The sequence below is a fragment of the Henckelia pumila genome, chromosome 1 (assembly GCF_033568475.1).
Source record: "Henckelia pumila isolate YLH828 chromosome 1, ASM3356847v2, whole genome shotgun sequence".
NCBI lineage: Eukaryota > Viridiplantae > Streptophyta > Magnoliopsida > Lamiales > Gesneriaceae > Henckelia > Henckelia pumila.
This window is the reverse complement of record NC_133120.1, coordinates 729,418-753,926: the sequence shown is the minus strand read 5'-3', so window position 1 is coordinate 753,926 and position 24,509 is coordinate 729,418. Positions and strand designations below refer to the sequence as shown.

General features: G+C 37.6%; 2 protein-coding genes across 22 annotated transcripts; one reads left to right on the top strand and one right to left on the bottom strand.

The window, feature by feature from the left end:
• Positions 1 to 1,979: 1,979 nt before the first annotated feature.
• LOC140879886 (mavicyanin-like) lies at positions 1,980 to 4,380 on the top strand. Its single transcript, XM_073283845.1, has 2 exons — positions 1,980 to 2,271; positions 3,884 to 4,380. The coding sequence occupies exons 1-2, from the start codon at positions 2,085 to 2,087 to the stop codon at positions 4,246 to 4,248; spliced, it is 552 nt and encodes a 183-aa protein (XP_073139946.1). The 5' UTR covers positions 1,980 to 2,084; the 3' UTR covers positions 4,249 to 4,380.
• Positions 4,381 to 4,483: 103 nt separating this feature from the next.
• LOC140879816 (translin-1-like) lies at positions 4,484 to 24,436 on the bottom strand. Of its 21 annotated transcripts, none has more exons than XR_012149525.1 (12): positions 23,950 to 24,436; positions 23,626 to 23,793; positions 23,364 to 23,537; positions 22,674 to 22,770; positions 22,496 to 22,611; positions 21,588 to 21,632; positions 21,314 to 21,339; positions 20,617 to 20,752; positions 20,394 to 20,476; positions 14,877 to 15,086; positions 7,928 to 14,495; positions 6,808 to 7,546 (listed from the first exon to the last, which is right to left on the bottom strand). XR_012149525.1 is itself a non-coding variant. In XM_073283814.1 (10 exons), exons 1-9 carry the CDS (start codon positions 23,969 to 23,971, stop codon positions 20,421 to 20,423), a joined length of 840 nt encoding a protein of 279 aa, XP_073139915.1. In that variant the 5' UTR covers positions 23,972 to 24,436; the 3' UTR covers positions 4,484 to 4,621; positions 20,375 to 20,420. The 21 variants fall into 21 exon arrangements, 7 of the variants coding, with proteins under 7 accessions (XP_073139915.1, XP_073139876.1, XP_073139898.1 ...); XR_012149526.1 differs by lacking the exon at positions 14,877 to 15,086 and having other exon boundaries at positions 7,928 to 14,358; positions 14,432 to 14,495; XR_012149527.1 differs by lacking the exon at positions 14,877 to 15,086 and having other exon boundaries at positions 7,928 to 14,349; positions 14,432 to 14,495.
• Between the last annotated feature and the right edge of the window lie 73 nt (positions 24,437 to 24,509).

Genomic DNA, 24,509 nt, shown 5'->3' with positions numbered 1-24,509 from the left:
CAATATATAGCTACTTGTGATGTGAGATAATTTTCTTCCTTCCATTAATGGATGAAAAATTTACTCTCATTGATTGATTTGAAATATAATGGGTATAGATACTGTCATAATTGAGTTACGAACTTGAGATTTCATATCAAATTTAAAACTAATGTTAAATTAGTTATAAGTCATCATAAACACTATTATTCATAATACATTATTGAAGGGCATATTGTCTCCATATATATATATATATATATATATATATATGTATATATATATATATATGTATATATATGTGTGTGTCTAGCTTAGGGGTGTTTCGGTACGATATACCGTGGTATTCAAAGAATATTGCATATCGTACCGAAATGTCGGTATTTTGAAATTTTGGTATGACATAAACCAATATCTTTCTTACCGAAAAATTTCGGTATACCGAAATTCGGTACGGTATCGGTAAAAAATGTCGGTATACGCGGTAACATACCGATACCGCGTATACCGACATTTTTTACCGATACCGTACCGAATTTCGGTATACCGAAATTTTTCTACCGATACCGTGTATACCGAATTTTTTTTATAATTTTCTGGTATACCGAAATACCAAAATTTCGCAAATCTTATACCAATACCGATACCGAAAATTGATACCGTACCGAAATTTTTTGTATATACGGTTTTTTTTCGGTACGATATAAGCGGTATGACAACATTTCGATATTTTTCTCCAGCCCTAGTCTAGCTCCATATATTAACTATATTTATTGTTAAGTCAACATTTTCAAAGTTATTAAAATTTATTATCGAAAACATAGTTTAATAATTGTATCGTGTACGTGCATCGATGTATAAAAAACAACGGCCATTTGTTACGTACGTAAAAAACGTTCCAAAAACCGTCGCAAAGAAGGTTTTGCAACGATTTTTGCAATGGTTTTTAAATTGTTCTTAACTGAGCCGTCGTCCTATATTACAACACATGTTTTTCTCTAGACATCACATTTATTGCAACGGTGTGGACCGTAACAAAATTTTGCCATTATTTTTTAAAACCGTAGCAATATTGCTATGGTTTCCAAAAAACCATTGCAAAAATTTGGTGTTTTTCATGTAGATATCAAACGCGTGCGTATGTTATGCATGCTAGTATTTATATATTTATTAAAAGCGAGAAAGAAAACTTTGGTGAAAAAAACAAAAACAAAAAGCAAGAAAGAAATAATTAAAAAGTCGATATTCACAATACAAAATCATCATACGTGAAAATAAGTAACACGTGTTTGAAAGGTATAGAAAAACATAGAGAAAGTTTTTGATAATTTATGGTTGTTACTTGTTAGGGATGGATTATAAATTTGGAAAGCTAATTAAAAAGCTACACGTACAGAATTATTAATCTCTAAGAATTTACTTAACTATCTAAATTATTTGTGATGATTATATTTAATATATATGGTACTATATTTATTTTTTTATAACGATTTTCATCTAATAATTTTAATTGAAATAGCCTTCAAATTTCAAATGAAATGGCATCTATCAATCAAAATCATGTGCAAAACTCAAATTGAGTGGAAGAGGTGTGCCATTCATTTTCCACATAGTTTACCTCTCCACTCAACTTATTCCCTCACAAATGGATATGGGAAAAAGGCTTCTTTAATTCCTAGCTAAAGCCACTTTATCTTTAAAAAAAATTAGCTAGGCACCATTAATTTTACTCGTGGCATGTGGGCATGATAATATACATATATATAATATAAAGATAATCGATTAATAAACATGTGTATATATAACATAATAATTTATAATTCTAATATTCGTAAAACTCGAGTGAATCGTAGGATGAAATTAATAAGAATATTGTATAATCATTTAATGTCTTATATATCTTTACACAAAATAATATAATATATATCGTCTTAACAGAAGAGAATTATAAAAGAAGGATTCATATATATATGTTGAAAGGCTCCAAATATCCCCACAATCTCTCTATAAAAAAGCCACAAAACAAAATAAAACAAAGTGTACGTCCTCTCAGTTCTCGCAACTTCAATTATATATATCCTCAAAGAAAACTTAAGATTTAATTTATGGAGAAAAAATCATCTCATGTGGGATATTATTTCATGTTTTTTATCATTCTAATTTCTTCAGTGATTGATCTGTCAACCGGGGCTGTTCATTCCGTCGGAGACTCCGCCGGCTGGACTACCATTGGAAATGTGGATTACAAGCAATGGGCAGCTACAAAAAACTTTCAACTTGGTGATGTTATAGGCATGTCTTCTAATCTTTCCTTATCATTCATATTTTGTTTCTTAATTTGTTATTTGTTTGGATTCGTACAAGTTTTCAAGTCATGATAAGAATGAAGAGATAATGTATATATTAACATTATAATCATTATTAGATTGCAATTTGAATGAGTACGTAGCTGCCTTCTTCCAACTAGAAAATAAATATGGCCAACTTTTTTACACTTTCATTTTACTTGTTTAAGGATTAATGGATGACCAATTGGCTTTGGTATCATATTTTGGTTTGGTGCCTCCTTTCATTTTGCTGTGTACGTCTCAAATTTATGCATGCCGAAATTATGAATTTCAATAATAAAAAAAAATTCAACTATACTAATTTCCTTAATAAAACATGTATTCTAGTCAGAATGATTTTACTCATCAAATAGAATGTTGTGTTTTTATTTTTTTTTCATACAAATAAAAACGCAGAATTTCTTATTCGAAATAAAATATAGAACCAAATGTTTTTTTTTTCAAAAAAATATTTATACATAGGGTTTTCAAGCTTATTGAGTACATATGTTTTATACCTTTTTTATGTACTTTTCGTAAGGGTGTTGATCTAATTTCCCACCATAATATGTACTATATAAAGTTTACGAACTTGGTTAGATAACTAAGATGATATTTGGCTAAACTGAGTATATTTTAGTATACGAAAACTATTTATTTTCTTAAGAATTCGACTATTTAATTAAGGAATGTTTTTGTTATTATTATTGTTACAATTTTTTTGCGAGCCTACCGACAGTTAATGGTGACCACAACACATTACAAGTTGCCAATGATTCGAATTTTAAAAAATTGCACGCCATAAATGATGATGCCCAAACTTTCACCTTTAGATGTCCCCATTGTGCGTTGTCTTTCGTTTCACGTTGCTTGGGATTTTTTACTTTTTACTTTTAAAAAAAAAATAATAATAAAAAACACACACACAAGGGATGGAGAATCTAAACTACGTGGCTAATGCCATACTATCCCATAAAAATGTTTTTTAAAAGTGTATAATTTTTTTTTATAAGTAATTGTCCAAACGAAGCTAATTAAAAACCTCCCGTATAGAAATTTATCCTTATTTTAAACCCATTATCACATAAATTGACAAAATACCTTATATTAATATTATTATTCTTGATTTTGATATATTTTTTTATTTCAAAATGAAAAAAACATAAAAAATTAATTATTAAGTGGATTAAGTAAATGTTACAAATAATAATAGTCTTTCGATGGTAATCTTCCCGTTTTTCATTTTTCCAATATTTTAAATTTCAAAAATTAATCTCACATAAAACTCTATAATAAATTTAGGAGCAAAAAATTAAAAAAAATAAACTAATCAACAAATATTTTATCATATAATTGAGTTAATTTTGTCAATTTATGTGAAAATTAATATTAAAAAAAATGATAATTTTCGACACAGGAAATATTTCGCTACTTTTTTTAAAAAAAAAAAATTTAATAAAACTAGAACCTACCATATATACCTCTCTTTTTCCCTTCTACTTCTTCTCACATTAAGATATATAAGGATGCTTAATTTTTATCATAATTTTGAATCTAAAAAGGTTTCAATATTTCAGTTTTCGTGTACCACCCGCAGTTTCACAACGTGATGCAAGTAACACATGGTGGCTACAAGGCGTGCAATGCGTCTTCCCCTATCTCGACTCACACAACTGGGAACGACACGATAACTGTCGATTCTTATGGCCACCACTTCTTCCTGTGTGGAGTACCAGGACATTGTCAAGCAGGACAGAAAGTCGACATCAATGTCCTACGAATCGTACCAGCTGGACCCTCGTCTGAGCCGGTTGCCCAAGTTAAAGTACCAGCACCTTCTCCCAGTTATGCAGCTGCACAGTCCACTCTATGCCTCCAAGCTTGGATTACCATCACAATTTTCCTCACTATTTTTCATATCTTAAGTTACAAACACACGTAAAGAAAATATTCGATAAATGAATGACTTCTCGCCGATGCTTTAATAAATGTTCTATCCCCAGAAGAAACATTATGTCCATTTTTCATTATGGCTCATAGTTCTTTCTTCTGTCAATCCATTCTATCTTCCTATTTTAGTTCAGTTTCATCATTAATTTCAAGCTTGGTTTTTGGATGTGTGTACGTACTGTCGGGGTTTAAGTTGTGCATTAGTTCTTCAAATTCCAGATCATCACTGAAACAAAAATCAAATTCCTCAAAAGTAAAAGTACTTCATATGTACGTAGCATTACAAAACAGCAAAATGTTAATCGACCAGCAAGGTTCTACTCTACTAGAACTTTCCTGAGCTAAATTGCGTCCACCGCCATGAACTGCAATTGAAGAAAAACAAAACTCGTAAATAATTCCAATAGATTTCAAAATCTTCCAAAATTTAAGTGATTTGATATCCACTTTCAAATATATATATTCATCAAATCCAAATCCCTCAGCCCAAACACAACCCAAGATAATAAGTCAATCACTCTTATCCACCTCCAACTTTCCCCAATCCTATGTTCACAATGGTGCCAAGGCAACACAATCTTATTCGCACAGTTACTAATTCTATAGTTGTTAAAAAGCCAAGTATACTTGGGAACAACTCTTTGCACATATATTGAGAATCAACATACCGACTTAAGTAGATAAAATAAAACACAGAAGATCGATTGCAAACCTGACACTGTAAAATCAATTCAATCTGTTGGGCTTGTACTGTGTCTCCAAGTTTTGTATGGACTTCCTAAATATGTGGCGGCCCAAAATCATCGTGTATATTGGGCTGGATATTTTTCCCAGGCCTCATAATGCAGTTGGTTAGTTGCAACAATTAGTTGGGTAACCGGATAACTGATCCAGCTGGTGCATGGATTGCTATGAAATGAGGGATGATACCGGTTCTGATCATCAGTGATATATAAGCTGCTGGGAATTACTATTGCAAGACAGAAGAACACATACACAAGAAATAATAAACGCAATACTCCTGAGAGAAGGAGATACAAGGCAGGAGATCGAAAACAAGAATAGGAGCCAAGAGGAAAAGGGATCTTGTTGTATTCTTGGTCTATACATTCTGTATATTTGTATTGTAAACTTCTCGGGTGATTCAATAAAATTGGTTATGGGTTCCTCCGTGGATGTAGGTCATGCAATTGGCTGAACCACGTAACTGAAAGTGTTCTTTATTGTTCTTTCAAGTTTTCATATTATTGATTGTGTTTTTGGTGATTCGGAGGAGTTGTTTGATTAAGTCTCGGATTAGTGATTACGTGATATCTTCGAATTTCTCTGGTTTTCATTATTTAATTCATTGTTTTGATTCTACAATTGGCGTCGTCCGTGGGAATCGAAACGAATGGGAATTGGAACTATGAAATTCGATATAGAGAAGTTCACGGGAAAGAATGACTTCTCACTTTGTCGCATCAAGATGCGAGCCATCTTGATCCAACAGGGATGGTTAGATGCTCAACAGAAATCAGAAGGGTTATCTACTGATGATAAGGACAGGATTGAACTGTTGGAGAAAGCACACAGTGCGATAATCTTGTGCATGGGTGACAAGCCCCTTCGAGAAGTATGTAGGGAGACCTCTGCAGCTGCTGTGGGGAAAAAACTTGAAAGCTTGTACATGACAAAGTCTCTTGCCAACCGGTTATACATGAAACAAAGGCTATACTCGTTTATTATAAGAGAGGATAAGATCCTGGATGATCAGATAAATGAATACACTAAAATTCTTGACGATCTTGAGAATATTGAGGTCAAACTTGAAGATGAGGACAAGGCTTTAATCCTGTTGAATGCATTGCCTAAGAAGTATGAAAACTTCATAGATGCCTTATTGTATGGAAGAGATCAAACAATTACTTTGGAGGAAGTAATGTCTGCAATTCAATTGAAGGAACTCCAAAGGAAAACTAATGCAAGTGCAGAATCTCAAGGGGAAAGCCTTACTGCTCGAGGAAGATCAGATAAAAGAATTTATAGTGGCAAGAAGTTTACATCAAGATCAAGAAGCCAGGGAGAGGTGTGAGACCTCGGTTCTAAACAGCTAATCTCGGATTAAACAACAATAAACATACAAGGCAAAGCAAGAAATTAATATTATTATTTTTTTTTTAAGGGGGCCGCGCGGCCGCGCCTTCTTGAGGCGCAGCCGCGCGTGACGCCCTGCCCGGGAAGGGGCGCCGGGCGCGCGGGCGCGCCTCACCCGCTGCTCTTGCTGGGGAAAAACAATCCAACACAATACTTAAGATCGGATGGTGCAACAATCAAGTCCCAACAACAAATTCATGCATCGGTGCTAGCTATTACAAGCCAATTACAAACATAACCAGTTCTAACTACAAGCAAGACAACTTCCAATCCAAGTTCGAGTTCTAAACATGCTTCAAAACGTAAACTAGATTGTCATGCTAACAAGACTTCTAGACCGAGTCCCACATCTAACTCTCCTTCATGTTGCCAACCAGGTCTTCGCTAGCTTGATCCTGCCCCACCTGTTGCCAAGTACGCATACAAAACAAAGCAACAGCCGGATAACCGGTGAGAAGGATATTCCCAATAAAAGCAACATAACAAGTAATACAATTAATAAACATGCTTTCAAGGCAATACGAAATCAATATCAACGTAATGAAATGCATGTCTTTAAATCGAGATATCAATTCTGATAAACGAGATATTGCTGCGGTGCTTTTGGGATCCCGAGGATGAGATCACGTAACTACTCACCGACTCTCCCAATCGAGGTGGTGCCACGTATCCCACTCCCCTAGACTTTGGTGCAACTATACGGAGTATGCTGACACTAGGTGAACTTCTACACCCAGGTCACTCGCAGTATAGCTCCCAAAACGTCTAAACAAAAAGGGTTGTTCTGCCCGCTGAAAAAAAGTTGGCTCAAGATGAATGCATATCAAAACATAGAAACATAAGCCACATAACAAAACTCAATTAACCAACAAAATACAAGTTCCCCATGCTAGAACCCGTATTGATGTAATATGTGACTGAAAAGGGGAAACTCGAGAACCAGCTGTCCCGAGTATGCTATCCCACTAACGATGACTGCTTTTACATTTCAATGTCGTAGCTCCAACTCTGGATAAGCTACAACAAAATATTGTATCAAAGACTAAACAATCCCAACAACAACAACAACGGTACAAGGTAATCTCTTTACCGATCTTTGTCCAACTCTTGATGCTCAACAGTTGTTAACTCCGGGCTTGACAACTCCAACGAAACTGTACGGAGACAAAAGATGATCAACATCATCAAACAAACTCAAAGCCTAAAGTACAACAACTCAAATGGTTCGAAATCTCAAAACTCAAACCGACGGCATAACTGATATAACTGAACCATCCTGAAATGCAGACAGCAGTTCAATACCGATATCAATACGAATCAATGCTAAAACAACAATAACAAGGCAATTCCAACAAATCTCAAACCCAAAATTTCGAACAAGGCTTCCGAAAATCATAAGAATTCCAAACGACGCTCAAATTCAAAACCGACAGATAATAAACGATCAGAACTCCGCCAAGAATAACATACTCGAATTTCAAACGATTCTAACAACATCCAAAAACTAGAATGCTTCTGATCGGAGAAATACTTACGATATAACGGAGCTTTCGCTGCAGTGATCTCTAATCTGCCTTCAGAAATAAATTCCAACGGCCGGATCGAGCTCGGACTGAAATCCCAAAGCTTGAAAGCTCCAAGGGGCGACTCTAATGGAGGGAGGCGATGCAATGGAGGTGATGGAGAAGAGAATGGGTCCAAAAGCCTTATAAATATCTATTAAAACCGATAATTAGTCCCTGAAAAATCCAAAATTTGCAAAATGAACCCTGATCAAAATCAAACCGGCTCTTGAACTCTATAATCTTCGATTAACTCAAACAAACTCATTTAAGATAAAAACGTGGGGCGTTACAATTCTCCCCCACTAAGAATAGATTTCGTCCTCGAAATCAACGAGAACCACAACTCATAAGATAAAATAAAGAACTAAAGACAATAAGAAGAACTCACGTCATCCGAACAACTCCGGAAATCGCTGTCTCATGTCAGATTCTGTCTCCCAAGTTGCTTCCTCAATGTCGTGACGGCTACACTGCACTTTCACCAACGGAATCAACTTGGTTCTGAACTGTTTCTCTTTCCGATCTAGGATTTGAATCGGTCGCTCGAAGTAGCTCAGAGTCTCATCTAACTCGGCTTCGTCAGGCGGAAGAATATGAGAAGGATCTGGATGATACTTCCGTAGCATAGAGACGTGAAAAACGTCGTGAATACCAGATAAAGACGGAGGAAGTGCAAGTCTATAGGCAAGATCGCCTATCTTCTCGAGAATCTCGTACGGCCCGATGAATCTCGGAGATAACTTCCCTCTCTTACCGAATCTGACAGTGCCTCTGAAGGGATAAATCTTAAGGAAAACACGGTCTCCCTGCTCGAAACTTAGAGGTCTACATCTGACATTCTCATACTTCGCCTGCCTATCCTGAGCTGACTTCATTCTCAACTGAATGATCTTAACTTGTTCTGTCATATCTCTAAGCATCTCCGGTCCCAAATCGGGTGACTCGGACAAATCATCCCAAAACAACGGAGATCGGCACTTCTTGCCGTACAAAGCCTCAAAAGGCGCCATACCGATACTCGCTTGGAAGCTGTTGTTGTAAGAGAACTCGACAAGAGGCAAAGAATCTTGCCAACTAGTGCCAAAGTCTACCACTACCGCTCGAAGCATATCCTCTAATGTCTGGAAAGTCCGCTCTGACTGTCCATCGGTCTGAGGATGATAAGCCGTACTCAGATGCAATCGAGTACCAAGTGCCTCCTGCAGACTGTGCCGGAAGTGCGAAGTGAATCTAGGGTCTCGGTCTGAAACGATCGACTTCGGCACCCCATGCAATCTCACAACATTGCTAACATATAACTCAGGCATCTGATCATGACGATACGTCATCCTGTACGGAATAAAACAAGCAGACTTCGTCAATCGGTCGATCACTACCCAAATAGCATCGCATCCTCGAACAGATCGCGGTAGCTTCGTGACGAAATCCATAGAAATGTGATTCCATTTTCATTCAGGAACAGATAGTTTGTGCAATAGACCACCCGATCGCTTCCGCTCTGCTTTCACTTGCTGACAGTTCAAACACCGAGATACAAACCTCGCAACATCGCTCTTCATTCTCTTCCACCAGAACTGGTTCTTCATATCGTTGTACATCTTACGACCTCCAGGATGAACACTGAACCGACTGCAATGAGCCTCTCGGAGAATACGCTGTCTCAACTCTGAAATATCAGGCACAACAATACGGTTATTCACGAACAAAACGTCATCTCTAACCTGAAATTCAGACTAATGCCCAGCTCTAACTTTCTCTACTGAAACCTGAATGCTCGGATCAGACCTCTGTGCCTCTTTGATCGCAATCAACAACTGCGGCTCGGCTTGAATTGCAAACACTCTGATAGTCTTCCTGTATGTTTCAAACTCTAAACCAGAAGTGCAACAATCATCGATCAACTGAGAAAAACCAATAGTAAAAAGAGATAAAAAACAAAGCTTTCAACTCAAGGCATCTGCAACTGCATTCGACTTTCCCGGATAATACTTGATTTCACAGTCGAAATCCTTCAACAGATCTAACCATCTTCTCTGTTTCATATTCAGTTCTGCCTGTGAAAACAAGTACTTAAGCCTCTTATGATCAGAAAAGATCTCGAATGACTCACCGTAAAGATAGTGACGCCAGATCTTCAGAACAAAAACAATCGCAGCTAGTTCAAGATCATGAACCGGATAACGAGTCTCGTGCGGCTTTAGCTGCCTCGATGCATACGCTATCACATGCTTATGCTGCATAAGAACACAACCCAAGCCTCGGTTAGAAGCATCACAATAGACTGTGAAACCTCCAGTACCTTTCGCAATAGAAAGAACCGGAGCACTGGTCAGTCTCCTCTTCAGATCAACAAAGCTAGCCTCGCAATCTGCAGTCCAGATAAAAGGCGCATTCTTTTGAGTCAGCTGGGTAATTGGCTTGGCAATAGACGAGAAACCCTCGATGAATCGGCGATAATAACCAGCTAAACCCATAAAGCTTCGGATCTCAGGTACTGATGTAGGTTTAGGACAATTCATAACCGCTTCAATCTTGCTGGGATCGACAGAAATCCCATCTCCAGAAATAATATGACCGAGAAAAACAACTCGATCCAACCAGAATTCACACTTAGACAGCTTGGCAAACAACTGCTCAACTCGCAAAATCTGCAAGACGATTCTCAAGTGCTCTGCATGTTCAGTACGGTTCTTTGAATAGATAAGAATATCATCAATGAAGATAATGATAAACTCATCTAAATAACGCTGAAAGATACGATTCATCAAACCCATAAAAACTGCTGGAGCGTTAGTCAAACCAAACGGCATGACTATAAACTCAAAGTGACCATACCTCGTTCTGAATGCGGTCTTAGGAACATCTTCCTCTCGCACTCTCAGCTGATAAAACCTGAACTCAGATCAATCTTCGAATAGACAGAACAACCCTGCAGCTGATCAAAAAGGTCATCTATTCGGGGTAAAGGATACCTGTTCTTGACTGTAGCTTGATTCAGTTGACGGTAGTCAATACAGAGTCGCATAGAACCATCCTTCTTCCGAACAAATAGAACAGGAGCACCCCAAGACGATACACTAGGTCTGATGTATCCCTTGGCAATCAAATCCTCAAGCTGCTCCTTCAACTCTCTCAGTTCAATAGGTGTCATACGATAAGGAGCTTTGGAAATGGGTTGAGTACCTGGCACTAAGTCGATGCTGAATTCGATCTCTCGAATAGGCGGCAATCCAGGAACATCTTCCGGAAACACATCAGCAAAATCTCTAACCACTGGTATATCAACCAATTCAGAGCTAGATTTCAGTACATCAACTGCATAAACCAAAAATCCCTCTGCACCTCTCTGTAACAAACGAGTCATAGATAACACTGAAATCAAAGGAATTCTAGATCGAGAACCCTTACCAAAGAATTTTCACTCGTCTGCCATTTCAGGTCTGAATCTGACAATCTTCAGAAAACAATCGACTGTTGCTCTGTACTTGGTTAAAACATCTATACCGACTATACAATCAAAATCTGACAATCCAAGCACAATACAGTCGAACTCTAACAGATTCCCCTCAAAACAGAGTTCACAGTTCCTGACTATTCTGACAGAAACAATTCCTCCACCCAAAGGTGAAGTAACAGCTACTACAGTAGGTAACAGCTACTACAGTAGGTAACAGCTACTACAGTAGGCAAAGCATGCAATAACACAAATTTCTCAGAGATAAAGGAATGGGAAGCACCTGTATCTATCAAAACATGGGGCAGAATAACCGAAAATCGAACAGTTACCTGCTATAACATCATCAGGTGCTGCCTGAGCCTGATCCTCTGTCAAAGCAAAGACTCGTGCTTGTTGTCTCGGAGGCTGATTCGCACCAGATTTACCTCCCTGTCGGTTCTGCTGCTGAGGCTGGAAAGAGTGCACTGCAAAAGACTGCCTCTCAGGCTGAGCTGTAGGTCGAGATGAACTTCCACTTTGAGCTCGATCTCTGTTACGCTGAGGGCACACCTTAGAAAAGTGTCCCGGTTGCTGACAAGTGTTGCAGTTTCCGAAGACTCCCACGCACTGATCCGGTGAGTGTCTCCCCCCACACTTGCTGCAGTACAAGGATGAAGATCCAGAACTCTGTCCTGAACCAATTTTTTTGGAACCACTGGAACTAGAAGAACTGTTCCCCTGCCTCTTGAACTGTTTCCCCCTTGCTTTGTACTGATCCCTTCTGTTTCCCTCACTGTTTTCACCTTCGTACCTCTGCTGTTGGTTCTGAAACTGAGGTGGCTGATTCTGATGCTGAGATGGTTGGTTCTGAAACTGCCTCTGCTGCTGAGACACCATCTGATTACCTTTCTGCCTCCATAAGCCTGCTTCCGCTCCCTTTGCGTGATTCATGGCATCCGCAAAGTTATCTGGCCTAGCAGTGTTCACCAACGTGAAGATGTCGGGATTCAAGCCGTTAATAAACTGATTGGCTTTATCTTCTTCACTATCGGCAATGTGCGGGGCAAAACGCAACAAGCTGTCAAACTTGGCTACGTACTCCTCAATGTTCAGATTCCCTTGCCTCAGATTGGCAAACTCGGCTCCCTTGTCCTTTCGGTACGAAACAGGAAAAAACCTCTTATAAAACTCAGTTTTGAAAACAGACCAATCGACAACTGTACCTCTGTTCTCCATGGATCTCTTGGTCGTGATCCACCAGTTCTTTGCAACACCACGCAGCTGATGAATGACTAACCTGGTTCGGCAGACATCTGTATAATCCAGGGAATCGAACAACTGATCAATGTCATCCAACCAACTCTCACAGTCAACTGGATTCTCAGTACCCATCAACAAAGGCGGATTAAAAGACTGAAACCTCTTCAGCAAGGTTTCCATAGGAGTCGCTGTAGCATCCAACTGATCAACTTCAGTACTAGCTTGCTCAGTCGCAGGAATAACTGGCGGTGGGTTTCTGTTTATCACTCGACGAGGACCCATCTAATAATCAAAGGTTAGGACACAAGATATCTCAATCGCTACAATTCGGTGCCCTTACAACCGCTTGGAATACCGGATACCCGTCGAGAACAAAAACAGTTATATCTCAAGTAGTTCATGCTTTATAAATTAAATCACAACATCATGTAATTCAATTAATTCTTAAATAATAAAGCATACTCGCATGGTATTAATTAAACAATTAAAGAACTCAAACACATGCGAGGAGCCAATACATGCGGACTCGAACTACCCCACTCACTCTAATTCAACCAAGAATCTTAACTCTCTGATACCTCTTAATGTGAGACCTCGGTTCTAAACAGCTAATCTCGGATTAAACAACAATAAGCATACAAGATCCAAGACTTAAAGGCAAAGCAAGAATTTTTATTTTTTTTTTAAGGGGGGCCGCGCGGGCGCGCACGGCGCCCTGGCTCACGCGCAAGCGCCTTCCTGAGGCGCGGGCGCGCGTGACGCCCTGCCCAGGAAGGGGCGCCGGCCGCGCGGGCGCGCCTCACCTGCTGCTCCTGCTGGGGAAAAACAATCCAACGCAATATTTAAGATCGGATGGTGCAACAATCAAGTCCCAACAACAAATTCATGCATCGGTGCTAGCTATTACAAGCCAATTACAAACATAACTAGTTCTAACTACAAGCAAGACAACTTCCAATCCAAGTTCGAATTCTAAACATGCTTCAAACGTAAACTAGATTGTCATGCTAACAAGACTTCTAGACCGAGTCCCACATCTAACTCTCCTTCATGTTGCTAACCAGGTCTTCGCTGACTTGATCCTGCCCCACATGTTGCCAAGTACACATACAAAACAAAGCAACAGCCGGATAACCGGTGAGAAGGATATTCCCAGAAAAAGCAACATAACAAGTAATACAATTAATAAACATGCTTTCAAGGCAATACGAAATCAATATCAACGTAATGAAATGCATGTCTTTAAATAGGGATATCAATTCTGATAAACGAGAGATTGCTGCGGTGCTTTTGGGATCCCGACGATGAGATCACGTAACTACTCACCGACTCTCTCAATCGAGGTGGTGCGACGTATCCCACTCCCTTAGACTTTGGTGCAACTATACGGAGTATGCTGACACTAGGTGAACTTCTACACCCAGGCCACTCGCAGTATAGCTCCCAAAACGTCTAAACAAAAAGGGCTTTTCTGCCCGCTGAAATAAAGTTGGCTCAAGATGAATGCATATCAAAACATAGAAACATAAGCCACATAACAAAACTCAATTAACCAACAAAATACAAAGTTCCCCATGCTAGAACCCGTATTGATGTAATATGTGATTGAAAAGGGGAAACTCGAGAACCAGCTGTCCCGAGTATGCTATCCCACTAACGATGACTGCTTTTATCTTTCAATGTCGTAGCTCCAACTCTGGATAAGCTACAACAAAAGATTGTATCAAAGACTAAACAATCCCAACAACAACAACAACGGTACAAGGTAATCTCTTTACCGATCTTTGTCCAACTCTTGACGCTCAACAGTTGTTAACTCCAGGCTTGACAACTCCAACGAAACTGTACGGAGACAAAAGATGATCAACATCATCAAACAAACTCAAAGCCCAAAGTACAACTCCTCAAATGGTTCGAAATCTCAAAACTCAAACCGACGGCAAAACGGATATAATTGAACCATCCGAAAATGCAGACAGCAGTTCAATACCGATATCAATACGAATCAATGCTAAAACAACAATAACAAGGCAATTCCAACAAATCTCAAACCCAAATTTTCGAACAAGGCTTCCGAAAATCATAACAATTCCAAACGACGCTCAAATTCAAAACCGACAGATAATAAACGATCAGAACTCCGCCAAGAATAACATACTCGAATTTCAAATTATTCTAACAACATCCAAAAACTAGAATACATCTAATAGGAGAAATACTTACGATATAACGGAGCTCTCGCTGCAGTGATCTCTATCTGCCTTCAGAAATAAATTCCAACGGCCGGATCGAGTTCGGACTGAAATCCCAAAGCTTGAAACCTCAAAGGGGCGTCTCTAATGGAGGGAGGCGATGCAATGGAGGTGATGGAGAAGAGAATGGGTCCAAAAGCCTTATAAATATCTATTAAAACCGATAATTGCACTTTAGTCCCTGAAAAATCCAAAATTTGCAAAATGGACCCTGATCAAAATCAAACCGGCTCTTGAACTCTGTAATCTTCGATTAACTCAAATAAACTCATTTAAGATAAAAACGGGGCGTTACAAGAGGTCAAAGAAGAAATACTGGAAATTTGAAATGCTTTATATGTCACAAGGAGGGCCATTTCAAAAGGAATTGCTCTGAGAGAAAGGGGAAGCAATATGATACTCCAAAAAAAGATGGATCAGTTGTATTGTATCAGATGGATATGAGTCAGAAGAGGTACTAGTAGTATCAAACCATGACACAAACACTGAGTGGGTATTACACTCAGGTTGTTCATTTCATATGTGTCCAATACGGTCATGGTTTGAGGAACTAGAGGAATCAGATCAAGGGGTAGTGCTTCTTGGGAACAACAAAGCCTGTAAAATCAAAGGAATTGGATCAGTGAGGATCAGAATGTATGATGGAGTGGATAGGTTGTTATCCAAGGTTAGATATGTACCAGAGCTAAAGAGAAACCTATATCTCTTGGTACTCTTGATACAGAAGGCTACTCATTTAAATCAGAAAAAGGACAACTGAAAGTGTCCAGAGGGTCCATGGTGATTATGAAGGCTGTAAAAGCTAATGCCCTATACATTCTGAAGGGTGATACAATTGTTGGCACCACAGCAAATGTTCGAACAGAAGACATGACTAAACTTTGGCACTTAAGGTTGGGACATGTGAGTGAGAAAGGTCTTCAAGAACTATCAAAGCAAGGCTTTCTGGGAGGTGATAAGATTCAGACACTTGAGCTCCGTGAAAGCTGTGCCTTAGGTAAGGCAAGAAGAGTTTCATTCCCTAAAGGGAGACATACTACTGAGCATCATCTTGCTTATGTTCACTCTGATCTTTGGGGTCCCTCAAGGACAGAAACCCATGGAGGGGGGCGATACTTCATGACTATTATTGATGATTACTCAAGGAAGCTATGGACATTCATTCTGAAATCAAAGGATGAGGCATATGGCAGATTCAAGGACTGGTTACAAGCAGTTGAAAACAAACCTAAATGGAGAGTGAAACATTTAAGGACAGACAATGGCCTAGAATACTTATCTGAAGATTTTAATAAGCTATGCAAAATGAAAGGGATCACAAGACACAAGACAGTTCCTGGAACTCCACAGCAAAACGGGCTGGCAGAAAGAATGAATAGGACAATCTTGGAAAGAGTGAGATGCATGTTGATTAATGCATCCTTACCTAAATCATTCTGGGGAGAGGCTGTCTCCACTGCCACTTTTTTGATAAACCGGTGTCCTTCAACTGCTTTAAACTTCAAAAACTCCTATGGAGATATGGCAAAGAACTCCAGCAGATTATAAAAACTTAAAGAGTTTTTGGTTGTCTTGCCTATGCACACTTAAAGCAAAATAAGTTAGATGCAAGAGCTGTGAGATGTATCTTCATAGGTTATCCTGAAGGTGTAAAGGGGTACAAAGTTTGGAATCTGGAAGATAAAGGACCAAAGTGCTTTAATTCAAGAGATATAACTTTTGATGAATCAAGAAAGGGATACACCTGGAAAGCATATGATAAAGGTCTAGAACATATAAGCTCAGAAAGAATTCCAGTTGAGGTGGAGATTCAGAAAAAAGATTCTTTTCCAGAACAAGATCAAGAAGATGAGCAATCTCAAGAACATGATCAGGAAGATTTAAGCACCTAAAGGGATAGAGTTAGGAGGGAAATAAAAGCTCCTAAGAAGTATGGTGAGGCTGACCTTGTATGGCATGCTCTGGCAGTGGCTCAAGAGTTAGAAAGCAATGAACCTAACTCATATGATGATGCTATGAAGAGTAAATACAGAAGCAGGTAGAGTGAAGCCATGGAGGAAGAGATGAAATCTCTCATAAAGAACAGAACATGGGAACTGGTTGACAGGCCAGAAGGACAAAGAACCTTAGGGTGCAAGTGGATATATAAGATTAAAGAAGACACATCAGGAGGTGTTGGCCTTAAATATAAGGCCAAGGCTAATGGCAAAAGGCTCTGCACAAGTAGAGGGGATCGATTATAATGAAATATTCTCTCCTATAGTAAAACACTGCTGTATAAGGATCATGCTAGGATTGGTAACTCAATATAATTTGGAGTTGGAGCAACTAGATGTAAAAACAGCATTTTTACATGGTGATCTAGAAGAGATAATATATATGGATCAACCTCAAGGCTTTACAAAACCAGAAAGCAAAGATAAAGTGTGTTTGCTAAAAAGATCCTTATATGGTCTAAAACAGAGTCCAAGACAATGGAACAAAAGATTTGATGACTTCGTGTTAAACACTGGATTTGAGAGAAGCAAGTATGACAACTGCATCTACTTTAGAGAAAGTTCAGTTAATACAGTGGTGTATTTTCTTATATATGTAGATGATATTCTCATTGCAAGTGGAAGTGAGTCAGAAATCAAAAGGATAAAGTCCCAACTCAAATCTGAATTTGAAATGAAAGATTTTGGAGAAGCAAGGAAGATTCTTGGCATGAATATAAGGAGGGATAGAGAGAAAAATATAACTTTTCTAAGCCAAGAAGAATATCTCAAGAAGGTGATGTTAAGGTACAATATGAATAAATCAAAGCCAGTATCTACTCCACTAGCACAACACTTGAAACTCTCCAAAAGTCAGTGTCCTGAAACAGATGAGGAAAAGGCACAAATGATAAATAAGCCTTATGCCAGTAGGGTAGGTAGTTTGATGTATGGAATGGTTTGCAGCCGGCCAGATCTAACATATGCCATGAGTGTTGCATCAAGATTCATGGCTAATCCTGGCATTGAACATTGGGAAGCCTAAAAGTGGATTCTAAGGTACTTAAAAGGTGCTACAGATATTGGTCTCAGATTTGAAAAGAAGACCAACTATGAAAGTGCAGTAGTTGGTTTTGTGGATGCTGATTTTGCTGGAAACACAGATACTCGAAAGTCTCTTACTGGATATATATTCACTCTATATGGTACTGCTGTCACATGGAAATCAAGCTTGCAATCTGTGGTGGCACTCTCAACCACAGAAGCAGAATATATTGCTTTAACCGAAGCAATGAAAGAAGCTGTGTGGTTGAAGGGGTTAGTTAATGAACTTGGAGTTAAGCTAGACAAGATAACAGTTCATTGTGATAGCCAAAGTGCTATTTACTTGTCTAAACATCAGGTATTCCATGAAAGGACAAAACATATAGATGTGAAGATGCACTTTATAAGAGACATGCTAACTAGAGGAGAGGTTGGATTAGAGAAGATTGCTACCGAAGAAAATCCAGCAGATGCACTAACAAAGTCTCTGCCTTTTGCTAAGTTCAACTATTGTATGGACTTGGTAAAAGCAGTGAAACAAAGCAAGAATTATTGAAGATAGCTTGGAGAGGAATTCCAGATCAAAAGTTGGATCCAAAGTGGAGATTGTTGGGCTTGTACTGTGTCTCCAAGTTTTGTATGGACTTCCTAAATATGTGGCGGCCAAAAATCATCGTGTATATTGGACTGGATATTTTTCTCAGGCCTCATAATGCAGTTGGTTAGTTGCAACAATTAGTTGGGTAACCGGATAACTGATCCAGCTGGTGCATGGATTGCTATGAAATGAGGGATGATACCGGTTCTGATCATCAGTGATATATAAGCTGCTGGGAATTACTATTGCAAGATAGAAGAACACATACACAAGAAATAATAATCGCAATACTCCCTGAGAGAAGGAGATACAAGGCAGGAGATCGAAAACAAGAATAGGAGCCAAGAGGAAAAGGGATCTTGTTGTATTCTTGGTCTATACATTCTGTATATTTGTATTGTAAACTTCTCGGGTGATTCAATAAAATTGGTTATGGGTTCCTCCGTGGATGTAGGTCATGCAAATGGCTGAACCACATAACTGAAAGTATTCTTTATTGTTCTTTCAAGTTTTCATATTATTGATTGTGTTCTTGGTGATTCAGATGAGTTGTTTGATTAAGTCTCGGATTAGTGATTACGTGATATCTTCGAATATCTCTGGTTTTCATTATTGAATTCATTAATTTGATTCTACACAATCAATCCAGAGTATGATGTGACTAGACCTGGCCACGGGCCGGGTCCGGGTCCGGGTGGTCGGCAATAGGCCGACCCTTAATCGGCCCGCCCGTGGCCGGTTCCGGTCCGGGTCCCGGAACCGCCGGTTTCGGGTCCGGTTAACCGGCGGTTCAGGGTCCGGTTCGACCCTTGTTTTTTTAAAAAAATAATAATAATAAAAAAACTTATAAAATTAAACTTTAAAAACTCTATCAAATATTTCATTATCTCAATAAAAAGCTAATACATATATTAAATAAAAAATATATTATATTTCAATTTTTAACATCTTATAATATTACATTTATTCAATAAAAAATATATAGCATTTCAACTTTCAACATTGTATATTAAAAACTCTATCTAGTTTAATAAAAAATATATATATATTTATTAAATAAAAAATATATTGGATTTCAACTTTTCACAACTTATATTAAAAATTATATATATCAACAAAAAATTTATTATATTTATTCAATAAAAATATATATTATATTTCAACATCTTATATTAAAAACTCTATTTATCTCAATTAAAAACTCTATTTATTTCAATAAAAAATATATTACATTTAAACTTTAAACATCTTGTATAAAAAATATTATTACATTTAATTATATTCAATCACAAAATATTAACAAATTAACACTTGGCCTAGTGGCAAGAATGAAGACCCAAAATCATTTGGTTTTGGGTTCAAATCTCATCCATGTATGAATATCAAATATATATTATTTAAAATAAAATTAAAATATTATTTTAAAAAGGTAAATCCGCTGGGTCAACCCGGCGAACCCGGAGGGTCGGACCCGCCGGGTTGAACCGGCCAACCCGCCGGGTCGGCGGTTTTCCAAAGTGAAAACCGCGGCCGGTCCGGTCCCCGTTCCGGGTTGGACCCGTTGACCCGGTTAACCGGCCCGTGGTCAGGTCCAACCCGGCCCTTGGCCAGGTCTAGATGTGACGATTTAAATTATAAAGCAAGCTAACCCATAAAGAAAAATTGACTGTTAGAATGAAATAAATGAGTTGAGAATGACATTTCCACATCCACAACTATGCTTTTTAGATAACCAAAACATATTTCTAGTTGACCTTAAAGCTAGATTACATTTAAAGATGATCTAAACTCTTCTTTTAAGAAAAATTGCACACAAAACAGCATTTCACAAGCACGAATTTGAAAGGCTACCTGTCTTGCACAGACTTACTTTTTGACCTCTTTGTTTTTCATTCCTTTAAAGGCCTGCATCCAACATCATGTCTTCAACTCTTTTAATATTATGCTTCAATCCTGATCCCCAATTAACATTGTATTGATAATAATTTAATGGGAGATCAAAATTTGAACTAACTAGCATGTTATAAGTACACAACCAACTCAAAATCAAGTTCACAAACATAATAATTTGGATATCCACACTATCGTCTTACCATCAAATTTCTGGCGCAATTTGCCATTCGGCAGATCGAGTATGCCAAATGGTTTCTCCACAGTTTTCATAAACATTACCATGTTTGATAAAGAATCATGATCCCCGCCAAAATATAGGGTAGTCGCATATCTAGTCTGCCAACATGTAAAACACATTTTAATAAAAATTGCAAGAACCTCGCCTATAATTGAAAAAATTTCAATCCAAAATCTTGCACGTTTTCATTTTTTTTAAACAATTTTCAAACTCCAAAATAAAAAGAGCTATTTTATTCATTTTCATTCTCTTTCCCAAACACATTTTCAACTACTCAACACATACTACCATAATAATTAATTTTATTAAATATTTTAAGCCCAAAAATGTTAATCGTTATGTTATATTTTAACACAAGATTTTTAAAATAATCTTATACAATAATTTGAAACTCACCATAACAAAACCATTTTTCAAAAATAAACAAAAGATACTCTTTATTTCCATTTCTTTCCTTTTAGCTCCCAAACAAACCAGACGAGATTTAAAAATTTCTCAGCCTCGATAACTTCCGGCCATGGTCCACGGAGGAGAATGCGTGATTTGTAATTCTATTTGTTCCAAAAGTTGGAAAGGTCTTCCAACTCTTATCGAAGACAACCCCACCTTAGCTTAAAAAAAATCATCGCAATAAAAAGTTTTTAGACGTTTGCACATACCAAGTCTTCTAACATAAAACAGAGTCCTGCACATGAACCAAATCATTCGTCATAACAGAATATGTATAGAACTATTCATCAAAATAGGACGTGTATAGAATTCTACAAAGGACAAAAATAAAAATAGAATCAAACAAAGTAAGCATGAATCATTAAAAATACATGCAATATCCTGGCCATCATATCAGACAAACACAGGTTTTTAAAGAAGAAATTAACTTCTCCAAAACAATATCTAGAATCAAGACAAAACTAGTCAAAAGTTTACACTTACCAAAGAGGTAGTCCTCAAAATCGAGGTCAAACACCGGTGGCCATACTGCATGCATGATCAAGAAATGAAAGAGTCAAACAATGTCAATTTTATGGTGGACGTCTCAAAGGCTACTCTCTAAGCATCCTAGCGACAAAAGAAATAAAACCTGAGCACCAAGAACACCCTTTTGAGAAAGCACTTGGGTTCCAAAATAGAAAGAATATAAATGTAAAGTTAGTCCCCGATAGTGTGTAGCTCACAGATCTCGGGAACTGTAAAACAGTCCAGATTCCAGAGTAATATTTCGCTCTTACACGTATTCACAACATCAGTTCCTATAAAATTTGCTTCAACACATGGAATTACACAGTAAATATATTCACAAAGCATACAAGTTATAGGTGATCTTGTCGCAACATGATTAGTTATCTCCATCTGATCAAGTAGAGTCTAAACTCTTGTCCCAATAGGGAAATCAGTAGTAAGATAGGGATCAGACTAAATCCTTGCATAAAATCTTTCAAAAACGAGAAGCACTAAATTGATCATATACCAAGATTGTTTATTTGAAACAAGAAAAAAGACGAATCTGAAAGAAGACGATCTGAAAAAAATCATTGCACTTGATGTATAACATAAAGAAAATCTTTCTAAAAAAGAACACTTAAAATTCTCGCAACATGGACAATCTTTCTATTTTTCCTCGTTAGTGTCATCAAATTTGTCTCAAGCACTTTACACCAATTCATGTAACAATACACGATTCACACATTTATAATGAGAGACATCGATAAATTGCAACAAAGACATACAATGACTTCTATACACTACTGTTACTCAAAGTATGCAATGGTCCATAAATGTTGTGCATCAAACAAGTTGAGAAATATTTATTCAAGTTAGAATATAAAGAAACTTGAACATACACCCCATCTTTTCCACTGCTGTGCTCTTGAGAAGAGGAGTTCCCGTTTCCATCCAATGCACGAAGGCAAGGATTGAGATCAGTTTTTGTGTCATCACACTCAATTCCTTGCGAATCCTATTATGAGTTACAAATGTAAATATCCATATGAAAAACTTGACTGCAATCAATTCTCCTACCTGAAATATTCCGTCGGATGCTCCTCGAATGGTTCTCCAAGCTTGATGTAAAGATCTCGCAACACATTCATTTGGTCATTTACCTCCTTCATAGTATCTATGCAGTATTCAAACATCAGCTGAATATTGTGAAAAATAGAACAAACATTGTATAGTTTTCAAGATAAACATGCAAAAAAGAATATTCGAAATCTCTAGTTCCAAATCAGCTTCGCATGTTTCTCTTCCCTCTTTCAAATATCATACGCCATCACTTGTATTTGAAAGAAAAAAATTGCTATAGAGAACTAATTTTAGATGTTGCTATTGGTTCTTTCCCCTGTTACTATACATTTGCATAAGCTCAAATTTTCATATCATTAGGGCAAAACATATTTAGCCTAATAAAGCCCCTTACTCTTCCCTACTTGTTTTTGCCAATAATGGATTTTCAGTCATCAAAGTGTAAATTTACCAAAAGTTTCTTCAGTGACCTGTGTATGACTAAGATATTTCAAAGTTTAGGTAACTTCAACAGAAACAACAACGATTGAATCAGAATTATCTCATATACAGTATCACGTATCTAGGCTCGGCAATCTTAAAATTTTTAGATGGAAAAGGGAACCAAAACTTGGTATAATAAAATAGAGAAAATCAAATAGCAAACAAAAATGAAAAGTAAGAAACAAGTCAAATAAAGTATCACACCAGATGTACTAGTGTTGTCAATGATGCTGTAATATATCATGAGCATGAACAGCACTTCAGTCTTAATTCTACCCATGATGTACTGAGTTCTCCAAGTTCTATGAGTCCATTCTTCTATCTTTTTTACATCATCTTTACATACTTGGTGTTTTGGTGGTGGTGGCACGTCGACATCTGATATGTTTTGAATGATTCAACCCACCAAAATAATAAAATAACACAAAACTGAAATGTAAGAAACAAGTCGAATAGAGAATCACACCAGATCTCAAGGTCATGTGTTGCAACCATGACATAATTTCGGATGCAGTGATCTCAACGTTCTCATCCTTCAATTTCTTGTAACCAAACTTAAAATTTTCAAATAGTTTCTCAAACTGTTCTTCATATAACGGAACCAAATCTGCCAGTGGTACAATATGCTTCTTTCCTGATCCCAAGTGACATTGTAATAAAAATTAATTTAATGGGAGTTATAAATTTAAACAAATCAACTCTAAAAATCTAAAGTTTATACAACATACATTTGCACAAGCTCAAAGATTCATATCATGGGAAGTATAAAAGTACACAAAGTAAGAATCACCAGGTGTAAATGTCGAGGCCATGGCCTGGATGCTTTTAAATTTGTCCCTCAATTTCTTGAATTCAAGCAGAAAATCTTCAAATATTCTTTGAAGCTTTTCTTCCGGGAAGCTGTTAAATTTGTCCCAAAATTCCTTCAATTCAAGCAGAAAATCTTCAAAAATGTACTTTGAATCTTTTCTTCCGATGATAACATAACCCAGTCAGAGGCGGCCTCGTGAAACTGAGAATTCGAGGCCATGGGCTGGAAGTCCCGGATGATGTTCAAATCGTCCCTCAATTTCTTGAATTCAAGCATAAAATCTTTAAAGCTTGTTCCAAGATTTTCTTCCGCTGAAACCATAATAACCCAGTTTTCTGGTGATCGCGGCGGAGGCTCCTCGGCGCCGCCAGATGTTGAAGAAGAAAATCGTCCATGACAAAAAAACACCCGGAGAGTAGGGCTCAGTGAAAGGAGAGTAGCGAAGCTTCTTCTTGCTAGAGACATACCAAAGACAAACTTTCGTGGAAACACGAACACCACCGAGTAAAATAAATAACTTGCCTTGCAATTATTTAATT

Coding starts and splice junctions, on each gene's coding strand:
- LOC140879886 (XM_073283845.1), top strand. CDS start 2,085: ATGGAGAAAAAATCATCTCATGTGGGATATTATTTCATGTTTTTTATC. Junction 2,272..3,883: donor TCAACTTGGTGATGTTATAG/GCATGTCTTCTA, acceptor TCAATATTTCAG/TTTTCGTGTACCACCCGCAG.
- LOC140879816 (XM_073283814.1), bottom strand. CDS start 23,971: ATGGCCTCGACATTTACACCTG. Junction 23,794..23,949: donor GGCCTCGACATTTACACCTG/GTGATTCTTACT, acceptor ACTTGGGATCAG/GAAAGAAGCATATTGTACCA. Junction 21,633..22,495: donor AGCAGTGGAAAAGATGGGGT/GTATGTTCAAGT, acceptor TCATGCATGCAG/TATGGCCACCGGTGTTTGAC.